Here is a 23,281-nt window from a genome sequence, read left to right on the forward strand (position 1 = left end):
AATGGACACAACTGGTCTCCCGTCTTGTGGATGATTCTACAATGGACACAACTGGTCTCCCGTCTTGTGGATGAGTCTACAATGGACACAACTGGTCTCCCGTCTTGTGGATGATTCTACAATGGACACAACTGGTCTCCCGTCTTGTGGATGAGTCTACAATGGACACAACTGGTCTCCCGTCTTGTGGATGAGTCTACAATGGACACAACTGGTCTCACGTCTTGTGGATGATTCAGAAGAACTAGAAATAACCTTGTCTAAGATTTTATTTTATTTGTTTGAAACACCGTTTAATTGTAACATGTATCATATTTGTTGTTTATATACTTATATAGCGGATGTGTGTTTTAAAAATTCAGCGACACAAGCCTGTAAATCTAAACCAAATATACAGGGTGTTGCATGCTTGGATCGTTGAGAAAACGGGGACGAGTATCCTGCAACGAATCCTGAATTGTCTGTATACGTAATACTTGATGTTTGCAAAAATAAAAATACAAAATGAAATGTTGCCGTTATTTGAAAGTGGCTCATTAATGTTATTGTACCTCAGAGAGGCAAGAAGGATGGCGGAGCAGATGTTGAAAAACGTGTATTATACCCCCTCTAACCCCGGGGTCTTATGGGGGTAAGGAGCGTTTACAGAGCTATAGCCGAAGAAACAGGTAGCCGGTTAGGCATTGCTCAAGTGAATGAGTGGTTAGCCGAGCAGGATGCTTATACTCTGCATAAACCTGTACGAAAACAATTTCCAAGAAATCAAGTTTTTTCTACTGATCCCTTGTCCCAGTTTCAGGCGGATCTATGTGACATGCAGGCCCATGCAGATAAAAATTATGGAAATCGATACATGCTAACGGTTATAGATATTTTCTCTAAAATGGCATTTGTAAGGGTCTTATAAAATAAGAGCGGGGCAGAGGTGACCAGGGCCTTTGACGCTATCTTGAAGGAAGGAGGAGTCCCCGAGAAAGTGCAGAGTGATGGTGGAATTTTTTTTTTAATAATACTTTTCAGAAACTCATGAAGAAGCACAATATAGTACATTTTGCTACAGGCTCGGATTTGAAAGCTTCAGTTGTTGAACACTTTAACCAAACTCTGAAGGAGCGGATGTGGAGATATTTTACAGCTCACAACACACATATATATATTGATATAGTTCAAGATTTAGTAAAGGGTTACAACTACAGCTACCATAAGAGTATAAGGATGAATCCCGCAGAGGTCTCTTCTGAAAACTCTTTTCAAGTCTTTAAAAATCTGTATGGTTTGTTCCCCCTTCGCCGTAAGAAAAAAATTGATTTTAAATTCATAGTGGGGGACTTGGTACATATATCCAAGTTGAGGGGTGTTTTCGACAAAAAATATGAGCAAGGTTACAGCGATGAGTTGTTCACCGTTACCGAATGTCTACCGCGCATACCCCCTGTCTACAAGTTAAAAGATTATGACGGGGAGCTAACATTATCTTCAACACGCATTTGATCTTCAGCCGGTAAGATCGCAGGTACAGGCATTACAGGGGCTTGGCTCTCTCTAGGCGCACCATCTTTTAAAGGTTCCGGTAGGGAAAGCGTTAAATGGTTGGTCCCTCTCTCACCTTGTTTTACCAAGGCCAAATACCTTTGCAAGAGGTTTGTGCATTTTTGGACCTTATCATAAGGGTTCAATCCTTTTCGGTTCAAAATATCCTTCATGGCCGTATCCAAATCATTTTCCGCTGTTTGTCTGATATTTTCAGGACCCTGCATTTGTTTTTTAAGTCTATCCAACTCTTGTTGAGGCACCAAGTAAATTTTATTTGCCATCACACTCTGTGTTCAACCCCCACGCCTGGCAGCAATAAGGCTGGTGATGAAAGGCACAGCTATAGTTAGCAACGGCAGAAGAAAGCCTACAACAGTCTGGGGGTTATGTCTTTTCTCTTTTGAAGACTGGCTCTTTTATTGGCAAAGAGTTTGATCGCGGTCTTTTGTCTCTTTAATTTTTTTAATTGGGTCAGGGTGAGTGGAATGCACCCTTTGAGAAGATTCAAAGCAATCTCACATAGGGATAATATGAGATCTGAAGAACAGTGACCCAAGATGGCCTTCCGTTCTTTAGCTGTAGCCCCAACTAGGCTTCTCAAGAGGGGCAGGTTTCTTTTTAAACACAGAGACATAGCGGTTACTTTTTAGGAATGTACGCTGCCGTCCACTCCCACGGGAACAGGCCTGTTCGGAGCCTCAGGTGTTTACATTTACATTTTAGTCATTTAGCAGACGCTCTTATCCAGAGCGACTTACAGTAGTGAATGCATACATTTCATTTTCATTTCATGCATTTTTTTTTTTGTACTGGCCCCCGTGGGAATCGAACCCACAACCCTGGCGTTGCACACACCATGCTCTACCAACTGAGCCACAGAGAAGGCTGTGTTCTGGAGTATTTGCTTTTAAATCCACGATTAAATAAGAAAATGGCGCTTTGGTAGCGTCCTCATAGCTATCCATAAAGTAGGATTTCCTTCCCGGGTACATCTGCTGAGCTAGAGTGTTAATTTGTAGTTTGTCTCTAGGGTTTTTGAACAAAACCATGTAATTGGCGTTCAAACTAATGGTACGGCTATTTTTACCTTGGTGAAACACATTCTGCAACAAGTAAAGCACGGACAGGTTTCTATGATGAGTATATTGGGTAAATGCTCGTGCAATTTCAAGATGTTCGCTACCTGCAAATAGCATATCGTCCTAAACCAGCAGATAGTTTTTATGAGGAGGTAAAAGTTCATCATCAGACAGGGATTCAGGTATTCCTTCAACAAACTTGATTTTTATTTTATTCAACAGTTCATCATACAAAGGCTGATAACACGAATAACACCACACAATATTGTCAGGCTTCTGAGATAACACATGTTCAGAATTCTCTAAAATACTTCTTACAAAACAAGTTTTACCACTGTTGGAGGGGCCTGCGATTAAGGCCGAAAATGGTAGTTGCAACCGGGGATCAAAACCTTCTACAGCAGCCATTATATCTTAAGCTTTAAGACACACTGGGGCTTGTAGCATAAGTCAGTAGCCAAAGGGCAGTGTGGTCCCGTTAGGTAAAAGCAGTCTTGTCATAGACTACCTTGAATCTTTTAGTAAGTGGGGCATTCCTTAGATGGAAGCCCTTTTTATCCCTAACAATTTTTTTGTAGGAGCTCAAAATCTCCAAGTCACTATTCCGGTCGTTTATGAACCCCTCGACCAAGCGTGTGATTGATTCCAAGTTTACACGCGGGGCATTTTTGTAGTTTTGAGTCACGCCTTTGGCTTTCAACACCACGTGATTGTCTTTTGTCCTAAAAGCATAGCTTTTGGGCCCACAGGAGGACTATTCTGTGATATGGTCACCATCTTTGAGTTCACTCGTTAAACCACCCAGATAGTTGCTAAGTGGGGGGCTCCAGTCACCCTGTTTGCTTACATAGACCACAGAGTTTGTGTCGTGGTAAAGAACCCTCCTCTGAAGCTGCTCCATGAGGGCGTACAGTTCAAGTCGGCCATAGGCCGTGGTAAATGCTGCAAGAAACACATTTACATTACCTGGGGGTAGAACCCACTTCTTGTTACGTCTCCATTGCACCAGGGCAATGTCTTGACTCAAGAATTAAAAATGTGAAATTTCGTATTGGTCTGAAAAAACAAATTCCAAAAATTCTTCGGGGTCTTTAATGATCGACGTTGTTAGCATATTGCATCTCTGCGAAAGCTTCCCCCAAAGAGAGTTTAAGTACAATTTCGACACATTTCGTTTGGTTTTGTTGACCTCTATTCTGTCAGGGTCAAGAAGTAAGCCTTCTCTGTCGTGATAGTCTTGAATGTACCTGTCTTTGCTCTCTTGATCTGTGACCGATGCAGGATAGCCTGAAGCCATTTGCTTGCATCTCAAGAAGGTCTTGATGTACTCTTTAAAAAGAGTGTCTGATTTGCTGGAAAAGTTCCGCACTTCAAAGATTTTGGCCACGCGATACCCCATCTCTAGAGCCTTAGAGAATTCAACTGTGACCCTTACACCTGTCAGGGCTCTTTCCTGATCTGAGTCACAAGGCTTTTCCTGGTTGTTGTTTTCACTGCAGGTGCGACATAGGGGAAAGAAACGTTTTCCTTGAGGTCCCTTGTATGGCAATACTGGTATAAACAAACCCCTAGGAGGGTAGACAGTTGCTTTGATCAGACCAAAATAGTTTTGGGGTAAGTCAAAGTCACGGTGAATAATTTCAGGATGCCCCATAGGATAGCATGAGGGACTCATTACATGAGTATAAAAGATTGTAAAATCTACATATCCCATTGTCTCGTCGGGTTGCGCTACATACCGCAAGGTCAAAGCATTGGTACGGCCTCCATACAAGGCCTGTCGTGGTTCCAAGGGTTCTGGTGTGTCAAAGCTGGAAAGGAAAGCTCGAACATGAGGATCAGACTTTTTGAGTGCGGTCCACTCATGCTCCCACATGACATTCACTTTCAAACCGTAAGTAGCCTGTAAAGATTCCATTTTGCCTTGAAACTCTTGGTACATTTCCCCAAAATTATTTTTGGTTAGGACACACATGGCCTGTGGCTCAAAGCAAGATTTACAACCGTGGAAGAAACAACCGTTGTACTCAAACACGGTCTCAACACCGTCAATACAGTAACATCACTGATTCTATATCATTAAATGTTACTCCTCGTTCATACAGTAACATCACTGACTACATGTTATTAAATGATACTCCTCGTTCATACAGTAACATCACTGACTACATATTATTAAATGATACTGCCCCCTCCCTCTATTCATCCCCTCTCTCCCCCCCTCATTTTCTCTCTCTACCTCCCTCCATCAGTCTGTTTGTTCTCTCTCTCTCCACAAGAGGTCGACCAATTAATCGGAATGGCCGATTAATTAGGGCCGATTTCAAGTTTTCATAAAAACATTTTTTTAGACCTTTATTTAACTAGGCAAGTCAGTTAATAAGAACACATTCTTATTTTCAATGACGGCATAGGAACGGTGAGTTAACTGCCTTGTTCAGGGGCAGAACGACAGATTTTTACCTTGTCAGCTCGGGGATTCAATCTTGCAACCTTACGTAGTCCAACGCTCTAACCACCTGCTTTACATTGCACTCCACGAGGAGCCTGCCTGTTACGCGAATGCAGTAAGAAGCCAAGGTAAGTTGCTAGCTAGCATTAAACGTATCTTATAAAATACAATCAATCAATCATAATCACTAGTTAACTACACATGGTTGATGATATTACTAGTTTATCTAGCCTGTCATGCGTTGCATATAATCGCTTAGGTACACGTTGCTCCAACAATAAACATCAATGCCTTTCTTAAAATCAATACACAAGTATATATTTTTAAACCTGCATATTTAGTTAATATTGCCTGCTAACATGAATTTATTTTAACTAGGGAAAATGTGTCACTTCTCTTGCAAACAGAGTCAGGGTATATGCAGCAGTTTGGGCTGCCTGGCTCGTTGCGAACTGTGAAGACTATTTCTTCCTAACAAAGACAGCCGACTTCGCCAAACAGGGGATGATTTAACAAAAGCGCATTTGCGAAAATAGCACAATCGTTGCACAACTGTACCTAACCATAAACATCAATGCCTTTCTTAAAATCAATACACAGAAGTATACATGTTTAAACCTGCATATTTAGCTAAAAGAAATCCAGGTTTGCAGGCAATATTAACCAGGTGAAATTGTGTCATTTTGCGTTCATTGCACGCAGTCAGGGTATATGCAACAGTTTGGGCCGCCTGGCTCGTTGCAAACTAATTAGCCAGAATTTTACGTAATTATGACATAACATTGAAGGTTGTGCAATGTAACAGGAATATTTAGACTTAGGGATGCCACCCGTTAGATAAAATACGGAACACTTCGTATTTCACTGACAGGAAAAAAGTTTTGTTTCCGGATTCGACCATATTAATGACCTAAGGCTCGTATTTCTGTGTGTTATTATGTTATAATTAAGTCTATGATTTGATAGAGCAGTCTGACTGAGCGGTGGTAGGCAGCAGCAGGCTCGTAAGCATTCATTCAAACAGCACCTTCGTGCGTTTGCCAGCAGCCCTTCACAATGCATTACGCTGTTTATGACTTCAAGCCTGTCACCTCCCAAGATTAGGCTGGTGTAACCGATGTGAAATGGCTAGCTAGTTAGCCGGGTGTGCGCTAATAGCGTTTCAAACGTTACTCGCTCTGAGACTTGGAGCAGTTGTTCCCCTTGCTCTACATGGGTAACGCTGCTTCGAGGGTGGCTGTTGTCGATGTGTTCCTGGTTCGAGCCCAGGTAGGAGCGAGGAGAGGGACGGAAGCTATACTGTTACACTGGCAATACTAAAGTGCCTATAAGAACATCCAATAGTCAAAGGTATATGAAATACAAATGGTATAGAGAGAAATAGTCCTATAATTCCTATAATAACTACAACCTAAAACTTCTTACCTGGGAATATTGAAGACTCATGTTAAAAGGAACCACCAGCTTTCATATGTTCTCATGTTCTGAGCAAGGAACTTAAACGTTAGCTTTTTTACATGGCACATATTGCACTTTTACTTTCTTCTCCAACACTTTGATTTTGCATTATTTAAACCAAATTGAACATGTTTCATTATTTATTTGAGGCTAAATTGATTTTATTGATGTATTAAATTAAGTTAAAATAAGTGTTCATTCAGTATTGTTGTAATTGTCATTATTACAAATAAATAAATAAAAAACAGCTTTTTTTGGTCCTCCAACAATCGGTATCGGCGTTGAAAAATCATAATCAGTCGACCTCTACTCTCCACCTCCCTCCCTCCATCAGTCTGTTTGTTTTGTCTGATTGATAACAATCAGAGATGTTCTTTCAGAGTTCTGGAATCTCTCTCTCTCAGAAACCTGCTTTTTGCCATGACTACAGTTGCCTGGCAACTGCCAGTAACCACGGATCGACTGAGGCCGAAATAAGACGTCTGTCACACACACACACACACACACACACAAAGTAGCTGTAGAGTGGTGATGTCACTGTAGCCATGGAAACCCCCGAGCAAGGAATTTTTTATGTCACTGAAAACTCCCTTTTCCTCTTCTCTCTCCTCTCCCTCCATCCCACTCTCCTCCCATCCTTCTCCTCACTCCCAGATCCATCTCTCCCTCCATCCCTGTCTCCTCCCATCCTTCTCCTCACTCCCAGATCCATCTCTCCCTCCATCCTTCTCCTCACTCCCAGATCCATCTCTCCCTCCATCTCTCCCTCCATCCCTGTCTCCTCCCATCCTTCTCCTCACTCCCAGATCCATCTCTCCCTCCATCCTTCTCCTCACTCCCAGATCCATCTCTCCCTCCATCCTTCTCCTCACTCCCAGATCCATCTCTCCCTCCATCCCTGTCTCCTCCCATCCTTCTCCTCACTCCCAGATCCATCTCTCCCTCCATCCTTCTCCTCACTCCCAGATCCATCTCTCCCTCCATCTCTCCCTCCATCCCTGTCTCCTCCCATCCTTCTCCTCACTCCCAGATCCATCTCTCCTCCCATCCTTCTCCTCACTCCCAGATCCATCTCTCCCTCCATCCTTCTCCTCACTCCCAGATCCATCTCTCCCTCCATCCCTGTCTCCTCCCATCCTTCTCCTCACTCCCAGATCCATCTCTCCTCCCATCCTTCTCCTCACTCCCAGATCCATCTCTCCCTCCATCCCTGTCTCCTCCCATCCTTCTCCTCACTCCCAGATCCATCTCTCCTCCCATCCTTCTCCTCACTCCCAGATCCATCTCTCCCTCCATCCCTGTCTCCTCCCATCCTTCCTCACTCCCAGATCCATCTCTCCCTCCATCAGTCTCCTCACTCCCAGATCCATCTCTCCCTCCATCCCTGTCTCCCTCCATCCTTCTCCTCACTCCCAGATCCATCTCTCCCTCCATCCTTCTCCTCACTCCCAGATCCATCTCTCCCTCCATCCCTGTCTCCTCCCATCCTTCTCCTCACTCCCAGATCCATCTCTCCCTCCATCCCTGTCTCCTCCCATCCTTCTCCTCACACCCAGATCCATCTCTCCCTCCATCCTTCTCCTCCCATCCTTCTCCTCACTCCCAGATCCATCTCTCCCTCCATCCTTCTCCTCACTCCCAGATCCATCTCTCCCTCCATCCTTCTCCTCACTCCCAGATCCATCTCTCCCTCCATCCCTGTCTCCTCCCATCCTTCTCCTCACTCACAGATCCATCTCTCCCTCCATCCTTCTCCTCACTCCCAGATCCATCTCTCCCTCCATCCTTCTCCTCACTCCCAGATCCATCTCTCCCTCCATCCCTGTCTCCTCCCATCCTTCTCCTCACTCCCAGATCCATCTCTCCCTCCATCCTTCTCCTCACTCCCAGATCCATCTCTCCCTCCATCCTTCTCCTCACTCCCAGATCCATCTCTCCCTCCTTTCTTCTCAGTGATTAAATTAGCCTGAAGAAAAGAGGATGTGTGGAGACAGGAACACACACAAGACATGTAGACACGGTGTGTGTGTGTAACGTCAGCGGTTATATCTGGGCCACATAGAAAGAGGCGGGGTGGTGTGTGTGTTCCTGTCCCTGTGAAAGAACAGAGTTACTGTCACTGTCACCACCGCACACACATGAAGAGTTGCATTAGCTCCCAGGGCTTTAGCTCAACGGGCTAACACAGTCACAGGGTTCAACCCCAGTCTGTCACACACAGACTCCTGGCCCAGTAAGTCTCTGTAATGTGTTCTGGGGTGAAGCGTCCCCTAGGTACCGACCCAGGATCAGTGTCCCCTAGGTACCGACCCAGGATCAGCGTCCCCTAGGTACCGACCCAGGATCAGCGTCCCCTAGGTACCGACCCAGGATCAGCGTCCCCTAGGTACCGACCCAGGATCAGCGTCCCCTAGGTACCGACCCAGGATCAGCGTCCCCTAGGTACCGACCCAGGATCAGCGTCCCCTAGGTACCGACCCAGGATCAGCGTCCCCTAGGTACCGACCCAGGATCAGCGTCCCCTAGGTACCGACCCAGGATCAGCGTCCCCTAGGTACAGACCTAGGATCAGGTAGAGGTTGTCCCTCTCTAGTCTCTAAACACTATAAAGTAGGTAGAGGTTGTCCCTCTAGTCTCTAATCACTATAAAGTAGGTAGAGGTTGTCCCTCTCTAGTCTCTAAACACTATAAAGTAGGTAGAGGTTGTCCCTCTCTAGTCTCTAAACACTATAAAGTAGGTAGAGGTTGTCCCTCTCTAGTCTCTAAACACTATAAAGTAGGTAGTTTGTCCCTCTAGTCTCTAAACACTATAAAGTAGGTAGAGGTTGTCCCTCTAGTCTCTAAACACTATAAAGTAGGTAGAGGTTGTCCCTCTAGTCTCTAAACACTATAAAGTAGGTAGAGGTTGTCCCTCTCTAGTCTCTAAACACTATAAAGTAGGTAGAGGTTGTCCCTCTAGTCTCTAATCACTATAAAGTAGGTAGAGGTTGTCCCTCTCTAGTCTCTAAACACTATAAAGTAGGTAGAGGTTGTCCCTCTCTAGTCTCTAATCACTATAAAGTAGATAGAGGTTGTCCCTCTAGTCTCTAAACACTATAAAGTAGGTAGAGGTTGTCCCTCTCTAGTCTCTAAACACTATAAAGTAGGTAGAGGTTGTCCCTCTCTAGTCTCTAAACACTATAAAGTAGGTAGAGGTTGTCCCTCTCGAGTCTCTAAACACTATAAAGTAGGTAGAGGTTGTCCCTCTCGAGTCTCTAAACACTATAAAGTAGGTAGAGGTTGTCCCTCTAGTCTCTAATCACTATAAAGTAGGTAGAGGTTGTCCCTCTCTAGTCTCTAATCACTATAAAGTAGGTAGAGGTTGTCCCTCTCTAGTCTCTAAACACTATAAAGTAGGTAGAGGTTGTCCCTCTAGTCTCTAAACACTATAAAGTAGGTAGAGGTTGTCCCTCTCTAGTCTCTAAACACTATAAAGTAGGTAGAGGTTGTCCCTCTCTAGTCTCTAATCACTATAAAGTAGGTAGAGGTTGTCCCTCTCTAGTCTCTAATCACTATAAAGTAGGTAGAGGTTGTCCCTCTCTAGTCTCTAAACACTATAAAGTAGGTAGAGGTTGTCCCTCTCTAGTCTCTAATCACTATAAAGTAGGTAGAGGTTGTCCCTCTAGTCTCTAATCACTATAAAGTAGGTAGAGGTTGTCCCTCTAGTCTCTAATCACTATAAAGTAGGTAGAGGTTGTCCCTCTCTAATCACTATAAAGTAGGTAGAGGTTGTCCCTCTCTAGTCTCTAATCACTATAAAGTAGGTAGAGGTTGTCCCTCTCTAGTCTCTAATCACTATAAAGTAGGTAGAGGTTGTCCCTCTCTAGTCTCTAAACACTATAAAGTAGGTAGAGGTTGTCCCTCTAGTCTCTAAACACTATAAAGTAGGTAGAGGTTGTCCCTCTCTAGTCTCTAAACACTATAAAGTAGGTAGAGGTTGTCCCTCTCTAGTCTCTAAACACTATAAAGTAGGTAGAGGTTGTCCCTCTCTAGTCTCTAAACACTATAAAGTAGGTAGAGGTTGTCCCTCTAGTCTCTAAACACTATAAAGTAGGTAGAGGTTGTCCCTCTCTAGTCTCTAAACACTATAAAGTAGGTAGAGGTTGTCCCTCTAGTCTCTAATCACTATAAAGTAGGTAGAGGTTGTCCCTCTCTAGTCTCTAATCACTATAAAGTAGGTAGAGGTTGTCCCTCTCTAGTCTCTAATCACTATAAAGTAGGTAGAGGTTGTCCCTCTCTAGTCTCTAAACACTATAAAGTAGGTAGAGGTTGTCCCTCTCTAGTCTCTAATCACTATAAAGTAGGTAGAGGTTGTCCCTCTAGTCTCTAAACACTATAAAGTAGGTAGAGGTTGTCCCTCTCTAGTCTCTAAACACTATAAAGTAGGTAGAGATTGTCCCTCTAGTCTCTAAACACTATAAAGTAGGTAGAGGTTGTCCCTCTAGTCTCTAAACACTATAAAGTAGGTAGAGGTTGTCCCTCTAGTCTCTAAACACTATAAAGTAGGTAGAGGTTGTCCCTCTCTAGTCTCTAAACACTATAAAGTAGGTAGAGGTTGTCCCTCTCTAGTCTCTAATCACTATAAAGTAGGTAGAGGTTGTCCCCCTCTAGTCTCTAATCACTATAAAATAGGTAGAGGTTGTCCCTCTCTAGTCTCTAATCACTATAAAGTAGGTAGAGGTTGTCCCTCTCTAGTCTCTAAACACTATAAAGTAGGTAGAGGTTGTCCCTCTCTAGTCTCTAAACACTATAAAGTAGGTAGAGGTTGTCCCTCTCTAGTCTCTAATCACTATAAAGTAGGTAGAGGTTGTCCCTCTAGTCTCTAATCACTATAAAGTAGGTAGAGGTTGTCCCTCTCTAGTCTCTAAACACTATAAAGTAGGTAGAGGTTGTCCCTCTCTAGTCTCTAAACACTATAAAGTAGGTAGAGGTTGTCCCTCTAGTCTCTAAACACTATAAAGTAGGTAGAGGTTGTCCCTCTAGTCTCTAAACACTATAAAGTAGGTAGAGGTTGTCCCTCTAGTCTCTAAACACTATAAAGTAGGTAGAGGTTGTCCCTCTCTAGTCTCTAAACACTATAAAGTAGGTAGAGGTTGTCCCTCTCTAGTCACTATAAAGTAGGTAGAGGTTGTCCCTCTCTAGTCTCTAAACACTATAAAGTAGGTAGAGGTTGTCCCTCTCTAGTCTCTAAACACTATAAAGTAGGTAGAGGTTGTCCCTCTCTAGTCTCTAATCACTATAAAGTAGGTAGAGGTTGTCCCTCTAGTCTCTAATCACTATAAAGTAGGTAGAGGTTGTCCCTCTCTAGTCTCTAAACACTATAAAGTAGGTAGAGGTTGTCCCTCTCTAGTCTCTAAACACTATAAAGTAGGTAGAGGTTGTCCCTCTAGTCTCTAAACACTATAAAGTAGGTAGAGGTTGTCCCTCTAGTCTCTAAACACTATAAAGTAGGTAGAGGTTGTCCCTCTAGTCTCTAAACACTATAAAGTAGGTAGAGGTTGTCCCTCTCTAGTCTCTAAACACTATAAAGTAGGTAGAGGTTGTCCCTCTCTAGTCACTATAAAGTAGGTAGAGGTTGTCCCTCTCTAGTCTCTAATCACTATAAAGTAGGTAGAGGTTGTCCCTCTCTAGTCTCTAATCACTATAAAGTAGGTAGAGGTTGTCCCTCTCTAGTCTCTAAACACTATAAAGTAGGTAGAGGTTGTCCCTCTCTAGTCTCTAAACACTATAAAGTAGGTAGAGGTTGTCCCTCTCTAGTCTCTAATCACTATAAAGTAGGTAGAGGTTGTCCCTCTAGTCTCTAATCACTATAAAGTAGGTAGAGGTTGTCCCTCTAGTCTCTAATCACTATAAAGTAGGTAGAGGTTGTCCCTCTCTAGTCTCTAATCACTATAAAGTAGGTAGAGGTTGTCCCTCTCTAGTCTCTAAACACTATAAAGTAGGTAGAGGTTGTCCCCCTCTAGTCTCTAATCACTATAAAGTAGGTAGAGGTTGTCCCTCTAGTCTCTAATCACTATAAAGTAGGTAGAGGTTGTCCCTCTCTAGTCTCTAATCACTATAAAGTAGGTAGAGGTTGTCCCTCTCTAGTCTCTAATCACTATAAAGTAGGTAGAGGTTGTCCCTCTCTAGTCTCTAATCACTATAAAGTAGGTAGAGGTTGTCCCTCTCTAGTCTCTAAACACTATAAAGTAGGTAGAGGTTGTCCCTCTCTAGTCTCTAAACACTATAAAGTAGGTAGAGGTTGTCCCTCTCTAGTCTCTAAACACTATAAAGTAGGTAGAGGTTGTCCCTCTCTAGTCTCTAAACACTATAAAGTAGGTAGAGGTTGTCCCTCTAGTCTCTAAACACTATAAAGTAGGTAGAGGTTGTCCCTCTCTAGTCTCTAAACACTATAAAGTAGGTAGAGGTTGTCCCTCTCTAGTCTCTAAACACTATAAAATAGGTAGAGATTGTCCCTCTAGTCTCTAAACACTATAAAGTAGGTAGAGGTTGTCCCTCTAGTCTCTAAACACTATAAAGTAGGTAGAGGTTGTCCCTCTAGTCTCTAAACACTATAAAGTAGGTAGAGGTTGTCCCTCTCTAGTCTCTAATCACTATAAAGTAGGTAGAGGTTGTCCCTCTAGTCTCTAATCACTATAAAGTAGGTAGAGGTTGTCCCTCTCTAGTCTCTAAACACTATAAAGTAGGTAGAGGTTGTCCCTCTCTAGTCTCTAAACACTATAAAGTAGGTAGAGGTTGTCCCTCTAGTCTCTAAACACTATAAAGTAGGTAGAGGTTGTCCCTCTAGTCTCTAAACACTATAAAGTAGGTAGAGGTTGTCCCTCTAGTCTCTAAACACTATAAAGTAGGTAGAGGTTGTCCCTCTCTAGTCACTATAAAGTAGGTAGAGGTTGTCCCCCTCTAGTCTCTAATCACTATAAAGTAGGTAGAGGTTGTCCCTCTCTAGTCTCTAATCACTATAAAGTAGGTAGAGGTTGTCCCTCTCTAGTCTCTAAACACTATAAAGTAGGTAGAGGTTGTCCCTCTCTAGTCTCTAAACACTATAAAGTAGGTAGAGGTTGTCCCTCTAGTCTCTAAAAACTATAAAGTAGGTAGAGGTTGTCTCTCTCTAGTCTCTAAACACTATAAAGTAGGTAGAGGTTGTCCCTCTCTAGTCTCTAAACACTATAAAGTAGGTAGAGGTTGTCCCTCTCTAGTCTCTAAACACTATAAAGTAGGTAGAGGTTGTCCCTCTAGTCTCTAAACACTATAAAGTAGGTAGAGGTTGTCCCTCTAGTCTCTAAACACTATAAAGTAGGTAGAGGTTGTCCCTCTCTAGTCTCTAAACACTATAAAGTAGGTAGAGGTTGTCCCTCTCTAGTCTCTAAACACTATAAAGTAGGTAGAGGTTGTCCCTCTCTAGTCTCTAAACACTATAAAGTAGGTAGAGGTTGTCCCTCTCTAGTCTCTAAACACTATAAAGTAGGTAGAGGTTGTCCCTCTCTAGTCTCTAAACACTATAAAGTAGGTAGAGGTTGTCCCTCTCTAGTCTCTAATCACTATAAAGTAGGTAGAGGTTGTCCCTCTCTAGTCTCTAATCACTATAAAGTAGGTAGAGGTTGTCCCTCTCTAGTCTCTAAACACTATAAAGTAGGTAGAGGTTGTCCCTCTCTAGTCTCTAATCACTATAAAGTAGGTAGAGGTTGTCCCTCTAGTCTCTAAACACTATAAAGTAGGTAGAGGTTGTCCCTCTCTAGTCTCTAAACACTATAAAGTAGGTAGAGATTGTCCCTCTAGTCTCTAAACACTATAAAGTAGGTAGAGGTTGTCCCTCTAGTCTCTAAACACTATAAAGTAGGTAGAGGTTGTCCCTCTAGTCTCTAAACACTATAAAGTAGGTAGAGGTTGTCCCTCTCTAGTCTCTAAACACTATAAAGTAGGTAGAGGTTGTCCCTCTCTAGTCTCTAATCACTATAAAGTAGGTAGAGGTTGTCCCCCTCTAGTCTCTAATCACTATAAAGTAGGTAGAGGTTGTCCCTCTCTAGTCTCTAATCACTATAAAGTAGGTAGAGGTTGTCCCTCTCTAGTCTCTAATCACTATAAAGTAGGTAGAGGTTGTCCCTCTCTAGTCTCTAAACACTATAAAGTAGGTAGAGGTTGTCCCTCTCTAGTCTCTAAACACTATAAAGTAGGTAGAGGTTGTCCCTCTAGTCTCTAAAAACTATAAAGTAGGTAGAGGTTGTCTCTCTCTAGTCTCTAAACACTATAAAGTAGGTAGAGGTTGTCCCTCTCTAGTCTCTAAACACTATAAAGTAGGTAGAGGTTGTCCCTCTAGTCTCTAAACACTATAAAGTAGGTAGAGGTTGTCCCTCTCTAGTCTCTAAACACTATAAAGTAGGTAGAGGTTGTCCCTCTAGTCTCTAAACACTATAAAGTAGGTAGAGGTTGTCCCTCTAGTCTCTAAACACTATAAAGTAGGTAGAGGTTGTCCCTCTAGTCTCTAAACACTATAAAGTAGGTAGAGGTTGTCCCTCTCTAGTCTCTAAACACTATAAAGTAGGTAGAGGTTGTCCCTCTAGTCTCTAAACACTATAAAGTAGGTAGAGGTTGTCCCTCTCTAGTCTCTAAACACTATAAAGTAGGTAGAGGTTGTCCCTCTCTAGTCTCTAAACACTATAAAGTAGGTAGAGGTTGTCCCTCTCTAGTCTCTAAACACTATAAAGTAGGTAGAGGTTGTCCCTCTAAACACTATAAAGTAGGTAGAGGTTGTCCCTCTAAACACTATAAAGTAGGTAGAGGTTGTCCCTCTAGTCTCTAAACACTATAAAGTAGGTAGAGGTTGTCCCTCTCTAGTCTCTAATCACTATAAAGTAGGTAGAGGTTGTCCCTCTAGTCTCCAAACACTATAAAGTAGGTAGAGGTTGTCCCTCTAAACACTATAAAGTAGGTAGAGGTTGTCCCTCTAAACACTATAAAGTAGATAGAGGTTGTCCCTCTAGTCTCTAAACACTATAAAGTAGGTAGAGGTTGTCCCTCTCTAGTCTCTAATCACTATAAAGTAGGTAGAGGTTGTCCCTCTCTAGTCACTATAAAGTAGGTAGAGGTTGTCCCTCTCTAGTCTCTAGTCACTATAAAGTAGGTAGAGGTTGTCCCTCTAGTCTCTAAACACTATAAAGTAGGTAGAGGGTGTCTCTCTCTAGTCTCTAAACACTATAAAGTAGGTAGAGGTTGTCCCTCTAGTCTCTAATCACTATAAAGTAGGTAGAGGTTGTCCCTCTCTAGTCTCTAAACACTATAAAGTAGGTAGAGGTTGTCCCTCTCTAGTCTCTAAACACTATAAAGTAGGTAGAGGTTGTCCCTCTAGTCTCTAAACACTATAAAGTAGGTAGAGGTTGTCCCTCTCTAGTCTCTAAACACTATAAAGTAGGTAGAGGTTGTCCCTCTCTAGTCTCCAAACACTATAAAGTAGGTAGAGGTTGTCCCTCTAAACACTATAAAGTAGGTAGAGGTTGTCCCTCTAAACACTATAAAGTAGGTAGAGGTTGTCTCTCTCTAGTCTCTAAACACTATAAAGTAGGTAGAGGTTGTCCCTCTAGACTCTAAAAACTATAAAGTAGGTAGAGGTTGTCCCTCTCTAGTCTCTAAACACTATAAAGTAGGTAGAGGTTGTCCCTCTCTAGTCTCTAAACACTATAAAGTAGGTAGAGGTTGTCCCTCTCTAGTCTCTAAACACTATAAAGTAGGTAGAGGTTGTCCCTCTAGTCTCTAAACACTATAAAGTAGGTAGAGGTTGTCCCTCTCTAGTCTCTAAACACTATAAAGTAGGTAGAGGTTGTCCCTCTCTAGTCTCTAAACACTATAAAGTAGGTAGAGGTTGTCCCTCTTGTCTCTAATCACTATAAAGTAGGTAGAGGTTGTCCCTCTCTAGTCTCTAAACACTATAAAGTAGGTAGAGGTTGTCCCTCTCTAGTCTCTAATCACTATAAAGTAGGTAGAGGTTGTCCCTCTAGTCTCTAAACACTATAAAGTAGGTAGAGGTTGTCCCTCTCTAGTCTCTAAACACTATAAAGTAGGTAGAGGTTGTCCCTCTCTAGTCTCTAAACACTATAAAGTAGGTAGAGGTTGTCCCTCTCGAGTCTCTAAACACTATAAAGTAGGTAGAGGTTGTCCCTCTCGAGTCTCTAAACACTATAAAGTAGGTAGAGGTTGTCCCTCTCTAGTCTCTAAACACTATAAAGTAGGTAGAGGTTGTCCCTCTAGTCTCTAATCACTATAAAGTAGGTAGAGGTTGTCCCTCTCTAGTCTCTAAACACTATAAAGTAGGTAGAGGTTGTCCCTCTCTAGTCTCTAAACACTATAAAGTAGCTAGAGGTTGTCCCTCTCTAGTCTCTAAACACTATAAAGTAGGTAGAGGTTGTCCCTCTCTAGTCTCTAATCACTATAAAGTAGGTAGAGGTTGTCTCTCTCTAGTCTCTAATCACTATAAAGTAGATAGAGGTTGTCCCTCTCTAAACACTATAAAGTAGGTAGAGGTTGTCCCTCTCTAGTCTCTAAACACTATAAAGTAGGTAGAGGTTGTCCCTCTCTAGTCTCTAAACACTATAAAGTAGGTAGAGGTTGTCCCTCTCTAGTCTCTAAACATTATAAAGTAGGTAGAGGTTGTCCCTCTAGTCTCTAAACACTATAAAGTAGGTAGAGGTTGTCCCTCTCTAGTCTCTAAACACTATAAAGTAGGTAGAGGTTGTCTCTCTAGTCTCTAAACACTATAAAGTAGGTAGTGGTTGTCCCTCTCTAGTCTCTAAACACTATAAAGTAGGTAGAGGTTGTCCCTCTAGTCTCTAAACACTATAAAGTAGGTAGAGGTTGTCCCTCTCTAGTCTCTAAACACTATAAAGTAGGTAGAGGTTGTCCCTCTAGTCTCTAAACACTATAAAGTAGGTAGAGGTTGTCCCTCTCTAGTCTCTAAACACTATAAAGTAGGTAGAGGTTGTCCCTCTCTAGTCTCTAAACACTATAAAGTAGGTAGAGGTTGTCCCTCTCTAGTCTCTAAACACTATAAAGTAGGTAGAGGTTGTCCCTCTCTAGTCTCTAAACACTATAAAGTAGGTAGAGGTTGTCCCTCTAGTCTCTAAACACTATAAAGTAGGTAGAGGTTGTCCCTCTCTAGTCTCTAAACACTATAAAGTAGGTAGAGGTTGTCCCTCTCTAGTCTCTAAACACTATAAAGTAGGTAGAGGTTGTCCCTCTCTAGTCTCTAAACACTATAAAGTAGGTAGAGGTTGTCCCTCTCTAGTCTCTAAACACTATAAAGTAGGTAGAGGTTGTCCCTCTAGTCTCTAAACACTATAAAGTAGGTAGAGGTTGTCCCTCTAGTCTCTAAACACACAGCACCTGGCCTGAATACAGGGACTTCCTCCTTCCTCTCTATTTCTACCCCTCTCGCTCTCTCTTTCCATCTCTACCCCTCCCCACCATCCCCCCCCACATCCCTCCCCTCAATCCATCCTTCCCTCCATCTCTACCCCTCCCCACCATCCCCCCATCTCTCTCTCTCTACCCCCTCTTTCCAGCTTTCCCCCTCCCTCTCCCCACCATCCCTCCCTCCCTCCCCACCATCCCTCCCTCCCCCCTCAATCCCTCCCCCTCCTCATCCATCCCTCCCTCCCTCTCCCCACCATCCCTCCTCCCCCTCTATCCCTCCCTCATCCATCCCTCTCCCCACCATCCCTCCTCCCCCCTCTATCCCTCCCTCATCCCTCCCTCCCCCCTCAATCCCTCCCCCTCCTCATCCATCCCACCCTCTCCCCACCATCCCTCCATATACAGACAGCTGGCAGTTCTGTTAATTAGGTTATCAAGCTGTCTGTTAATGATCTGAGCCCCAGGCCACACACACATGGCCAGGCCAGACCAACAGATCACAGAGCCAAAGCCCAACAGAGTCCAGACCTGTCTGTCTGTCTGTAGTCAATGTGTCCAGACCTGTCTGTCTGTCTGTAGTCAGTGTGTCCAGACCTGTCTGTCTGTCTGTAGTCAGTGTGTCCAGACCTGTCTGTCTGTCTGTAGTCAGTGTGTCCAGACCTGTCTGTCTGTCTGTAGTCAGGGTGTCCAGACCTGTCTGTCTGTCTGTAGTCAGTGTGTCCAGACCTGTCTGTCTGTCTGTAGTCAGGGTGTCCAGACCTGTCTGTCTGTCTGTAGTCAGTGTGTCCAGACCTGTCTGTCTGTCTGTAGTCAGTGTGTCCAGACCTGTCTGTCTGTCTGTCTGTAGTCAGTGTGTCCAGACCTGTCTGTCTGTAGTCAGTGTGTCCAGACCTGTCTGTCTGTGGTCAGTGTGTCCAGACCTGTCTGTCTGTCTGTAGTCAGTGTGTCCAGACCTGTCTGTCTGTCTGTCTGTAGTCAGTGTGTCCAGACCTGTCTGTCTGTCTGTCTGTAGTCAGTGTGTCCAGACCTGTCTGTCTGTCTGTAGTCAGTGTGTCCAGACCTGTCTGTCTGTAGTCAGTGTGTCCAGACCTGTCTGTCTGTGGTCAGTGTGTCCAGACCTGTCTGTCTGTCTGCTTCAAGACAAAGTGGCATAGTAGTACAGGAGGATGGTAACAATACAACTACCTATCTGTCATCTCCTCTCACCGTTTATACACACACACACACACACACACACACACACACACACACACACACACACACACACCTAGGCTAACATTGATTGAACTATCCACCAATAGTCAGATGTACACAACCATCCTGCTTACTGACTAAACTGGGGTAAGCCCACACACACACAAGTAAAAGTCTACTGGTGTAAATGCATCAGTCTGATGTTGTCATCTGATGATATAACTACTTGAAATCAGAAACCATGGAAACAACTTGGCCATGGTAGTGCAGCCTGTACAAGGACATTTACATTAAATAGATTAGTAAAAGTCGTACGTCCCTGCGCGGTCCTTTCGGTTCCCGGTCGGTTTTATCGATAAGGACCATAATCGTTATTCTACTGTAAAACAGATCATCTCCCAAGCGACGTAGACATAACTTCAACCATTCCAACCGTTTCCCCCTCATTATTATTATTATTGTCGTATTGTACTAAATAATTGCGTTACATAAACCCAACTAATATAGGGCAGCAGTCACAGTGTGTCCCAAATAGGTTAGCAACATCACAGCTGGTTATTGATGTCTGTTCGGCTTATCAAACCAACACATTCACGTTGATATAACGTCTACTAACCGGACGTCACGATGTCTACACATTTAGGGCAAATTATAAAAACCCAAAACCACATACCTTACAAGATTCATTTAAAATGTGGGAAAAGAAGCAACAGTTGACGTAGAGAGGTGTAGTAGTGATAAGAAATGGTCTTCCGTGTTGTGTGTTGGAGCAGCGTCCTGTCCTGGTTTGGTTTATTCCAGCTGCTACTAGCTATCTAAAACACACATCTAAAACACACATCTAAACCTCGGCTGATGGTGCTGATGGTGCTGCTGATCACCGACTAGTGAGTCTCCGGGATGCCGAGCCGAGGTGCTGCAGCGACGACATATGTTGCCAGATCCAGAGCAGGCTACACCCGGAAGTGCGAACGATCAAAACGGTTTCCAGGGAAAACAGTCTTCCTGCGTCGCGGAAGAGAAAAAAAAAAAGATTAAAAAAATTAATATATATTTTTTTTTACGGATTCGGTAACGGTTCAATCTGGATCCAAGTCATGATGTTGTTGTAAGCGTCCAGAGATACTGGGTTGGAGAATAGTTGGTTCTTTCTCTTTATTTTCTGAGAACAAAACGGACGGCTACAGCATCAAGTCAGAATTTCTGTCAACATCATAATGTATCATAATATTTAACACAAAAACACATCCAGCAAAGCTCGAAGCCAGCATCTATTTCCAAGACTTCTGGTAGTTTATCAACGTTGTGCGTCCTGAATGTGGCCGCTAGATGACGCGAGTCCTCCACCTAAACAAAACGGGAGGGATGTGAGTTTCTGAATGATCTACGTGAAACGGGAGGGATGTGAGTTTCTGAATGATCTACGTGATGAGTTTATAGAAAACTGCGGTGTGAAACTCGGCGCGTCTCGACACATTCTCATAACAGTTACTAGTTGACGTCAGAGCAGTCTTATCAGACAGACACACACACCGTCTATGATAAGTAAATCATTTATTAAATGCATATTATGACCAGCATAAGCATTTAACAGGTACTGCTGCTTGGCTTTCTTCATGATTATACAAATACCTGCTGTAGCGTTCCACTCTGAGGCTTTCTATTATAATAAGTCCTATGGCTACAGTTGCGCTCTAATATATCTCACTGATAACGGAGTTCAAATGGAGCAGAATGTTCCGTTTCCTCTTTTCAAAACGGGTTGAATGGCTTCTTCTTTTTTTTACCCTGTAGGCACCTGCAACTTACCACAGATATAATACATCACACAGTAAACTAATCACCTGCCTCCAATCAAATTCAATTAGAATTCTGAATCATTTCCGTTAGGAAAAAAAGATTGAGGTCAGAGTGCAGTCTAACTGCAGTTATTCTGCAATTACTACGTCCAAAATACCACAGTCAATTGCAGTTACTGTACTTTTACTGCAGTTTCAAAACTGTAATTTTTTTTTTTTTGTAAGGGTTAGTCCATTAATTTTTAAAAATTTGAAGTGAAAACATCAGTTTAGATGAATTATTTTCTTGGTCCTGTGCTGTAAATCCAACAAATCCATGTGTGAACACCAAAACAAAAGCCCATGTAAACTAATTCCAGAAGCCAAAGTGAATCGTGCCGTATATCAGAGCACAGCTGTATGTCCAGGTACAGCTATCAGTATAGAACACCTGATGGAACAGAAGAACATCGCTCACAAGCATTTCCTGGATTCTAAAACAAAGAAGATAGAAAAAAAACTAAGATGTGTCTCAAATGGTGTCCTATTACCCTGGTCTACTTTTAACCAGAGTCCTATGGGAGTCCTATGGGTCCTGGTCTAACTAGTGCACTACTTTGACCAGAGTCCTATGGGTCCTGGTCTAACTAGTGCACTACTTTGACCAGAGTCCTATGGGAGTCCTATGGGTCCTGGTCTACCTAGTGCACTACTTTGACCAGAGTCCTATGGGAGCCCTATGGGTCCTGGTCTAACTAGTGCACTACTTTGACCAGAGTCCTATGGGAGCCCTATGGGTCCTGGTCTAACTAGTACACTACTTTGACCAGAGTCCTATGGGAGTCCTATGGGTCCTGGTCTAACTAGTGCACTACTTTGACCAGAGTCCTATGGGTCCTGGTCTAACTAGTGCACTACTTTGACCAGAGTCCTATGGGAGCCCTATGGGTCCTGGTCTAACTAGTGCACTATATAAAGGAATAGGGTGCCATGTGGAACAGAGACATCATTGTCATAGTAACAGTCTGTAACCCTAATGTGTTCCTCCTCCCTTCTCACTGCAGTGTGAACTCCTACCCTCTAACGGTTAGACACTCTGCCCGACACTCTGCCTATCCTGCACCATCCAATCCTTTTTAAAACAACGAGGGGGGGTGGAGTGCACACTGCAGACAGAAGGGAGAGAAACAGGACTGAGCTGTTGTCTTTGGTCCCAGAGTCATATTAATATTCACTGATTGAGGAGGCTACATGTTATCTAGCTAACAGCCTAGTGCTGCTTCCGACAACTCCTTTACCCGAGTCCACATGGCATGCAGAACCACAGGCAGAGTTATACGGCCAGACTGAGGAGTTGATTCTGGAAAATGGCTGCCGTGCTTCTAGCAGATGCTAGGCTCAACAGAGACAGACAGAAAGGAGTTGTCTTCAACAGCAGCAGAGACAGACAGACGCAGAGAAGCAGAAAGGCAAAGAGGTGAGATGTCTTCATATCCCGGCTGGTTGACAGAGGGTCAATGTCATAGTGTCAGACTATCTTGAGATCCTTCATGGCAGACTCCAGACTCTGGGAACAGAAGAAGATATTTAGACATCTCTTCATGGCTCACTGCACAACTATTCCAGATGTCATGACGACGGGGATAAGGTACAACTAGAGTAACTTGTCAGACTTTGTTGCCTGTGTGTGTGTAGTGTAGGTGTAGTGTAGGTGTGTGTGGGTGTAGTGTAGGTGTGTGTGGGTGTAGTGTAGGTGTGTGTGGGTGTAGTGTAGGTGTGTGTATAGTGTAGGTGTGTGTAGTGTAGGTGTGTGTAGTGTAGGTGTGTGTGTGTGTAGTGCAGGTGTGTGTGTGTATAGTGCAGGTGTGTGTGTGTATAGTGTAGGTGTGTGTGTATAGTGTAGGTGTGTGTGTGTATAGTGTAGGTGTATAGTGTAGGTGTATAGTGTAGGTGTGTGTATATAGTGTAGGTGTGTGTATAGTGTAGGTGTGTGTATAGTGTAGGTGTGTGTGTATAGTGTAAATGTGTGTGTGTATAGTGAAGGTGTGTGTGTATAGTGTAAGTGTGTGTGTGTGTGTGTGTGTAGGTGTGTGTGTGTGTGTGTGTGTGTAGGTGTGTGTGTGTGTGTGTGTGTGTAGGTGTGTGTGTGTGTGTGTGTAGGTGTGTGTGTGTGTGTGTGTGTGTGTGTGTGTGTGTGTGTGTGTGTAGTGCAGGTGTGTGTGTGTGTATAGTGTAGGTGTGTGTGTATAGTGTAGGTGTGTGTGTATAGTGTAGGTGTGTGTGTATAGTGTAGGTGTGTGTGTATAGTGTAGGTGTGTGTGTGTATAGTGAAGGTGTGTGTGTATAGT

General features: G+C 43.3%; 2 protein-coding genes across 2 annotated transcripts in view; both read right to left on the reverse strand.

Annotated features, from left to right (window-relative positions):
- LOC115183501 (monocyte to macrophage differentiation factor 2) overlaps nt 1-21,588 on the reverse strand; it is a 49,256-nt gene extending 27,668 nt beyond the window's left edge. Inside the window, exon 1 of the mRNA XM_029744707.1 lies at nt 19,829-21,588. Coding sequence (XP_029600567.1) covers nt 19,829-19,842 — 14 coding nt within the window. The 5' untranslated portion in view covers nt 19,843-21,588. The remainder of the gene's footprint in view (nt 1-19,828) is intronic.
- Nucleotides 21,589-21,985: 397 nt separating this feature from the next.
- The window catches only part of LOC115183493 (actin-related protein 2/3 complex subunit 1B-B-like), a 30,320-nt gene continuing 29,024 nt past the window's right edge, over nt 21,986-23,281 (reverse strand). Inside the window, exon 10 of the mRNA XM_029744700.1 lies at nt 21,986-22,500. Coding sequence (XP_029600560.1) covers nt 22,462-22,500 — 39 coding nt within the window. The 3' untranslated portion in view covers nt 21,986-22,461. The remainder of the gene's footprint in view (nt 22,501-23,281) is intronic.

Source organism: Salmo trutta, unplaced genomic scaffold, assembly GCF_901001165.1.
Source record: "Salmo trutta unplaced genomic scaffold, fSalTru1.1, whole genome shotgun sequence".
Lineage (NCBI taxonomy): Eukaryota > Metazoa > Chordata > Actinopteri > Salmoniformes > Salmonidae > Salmo > Salmo trutta.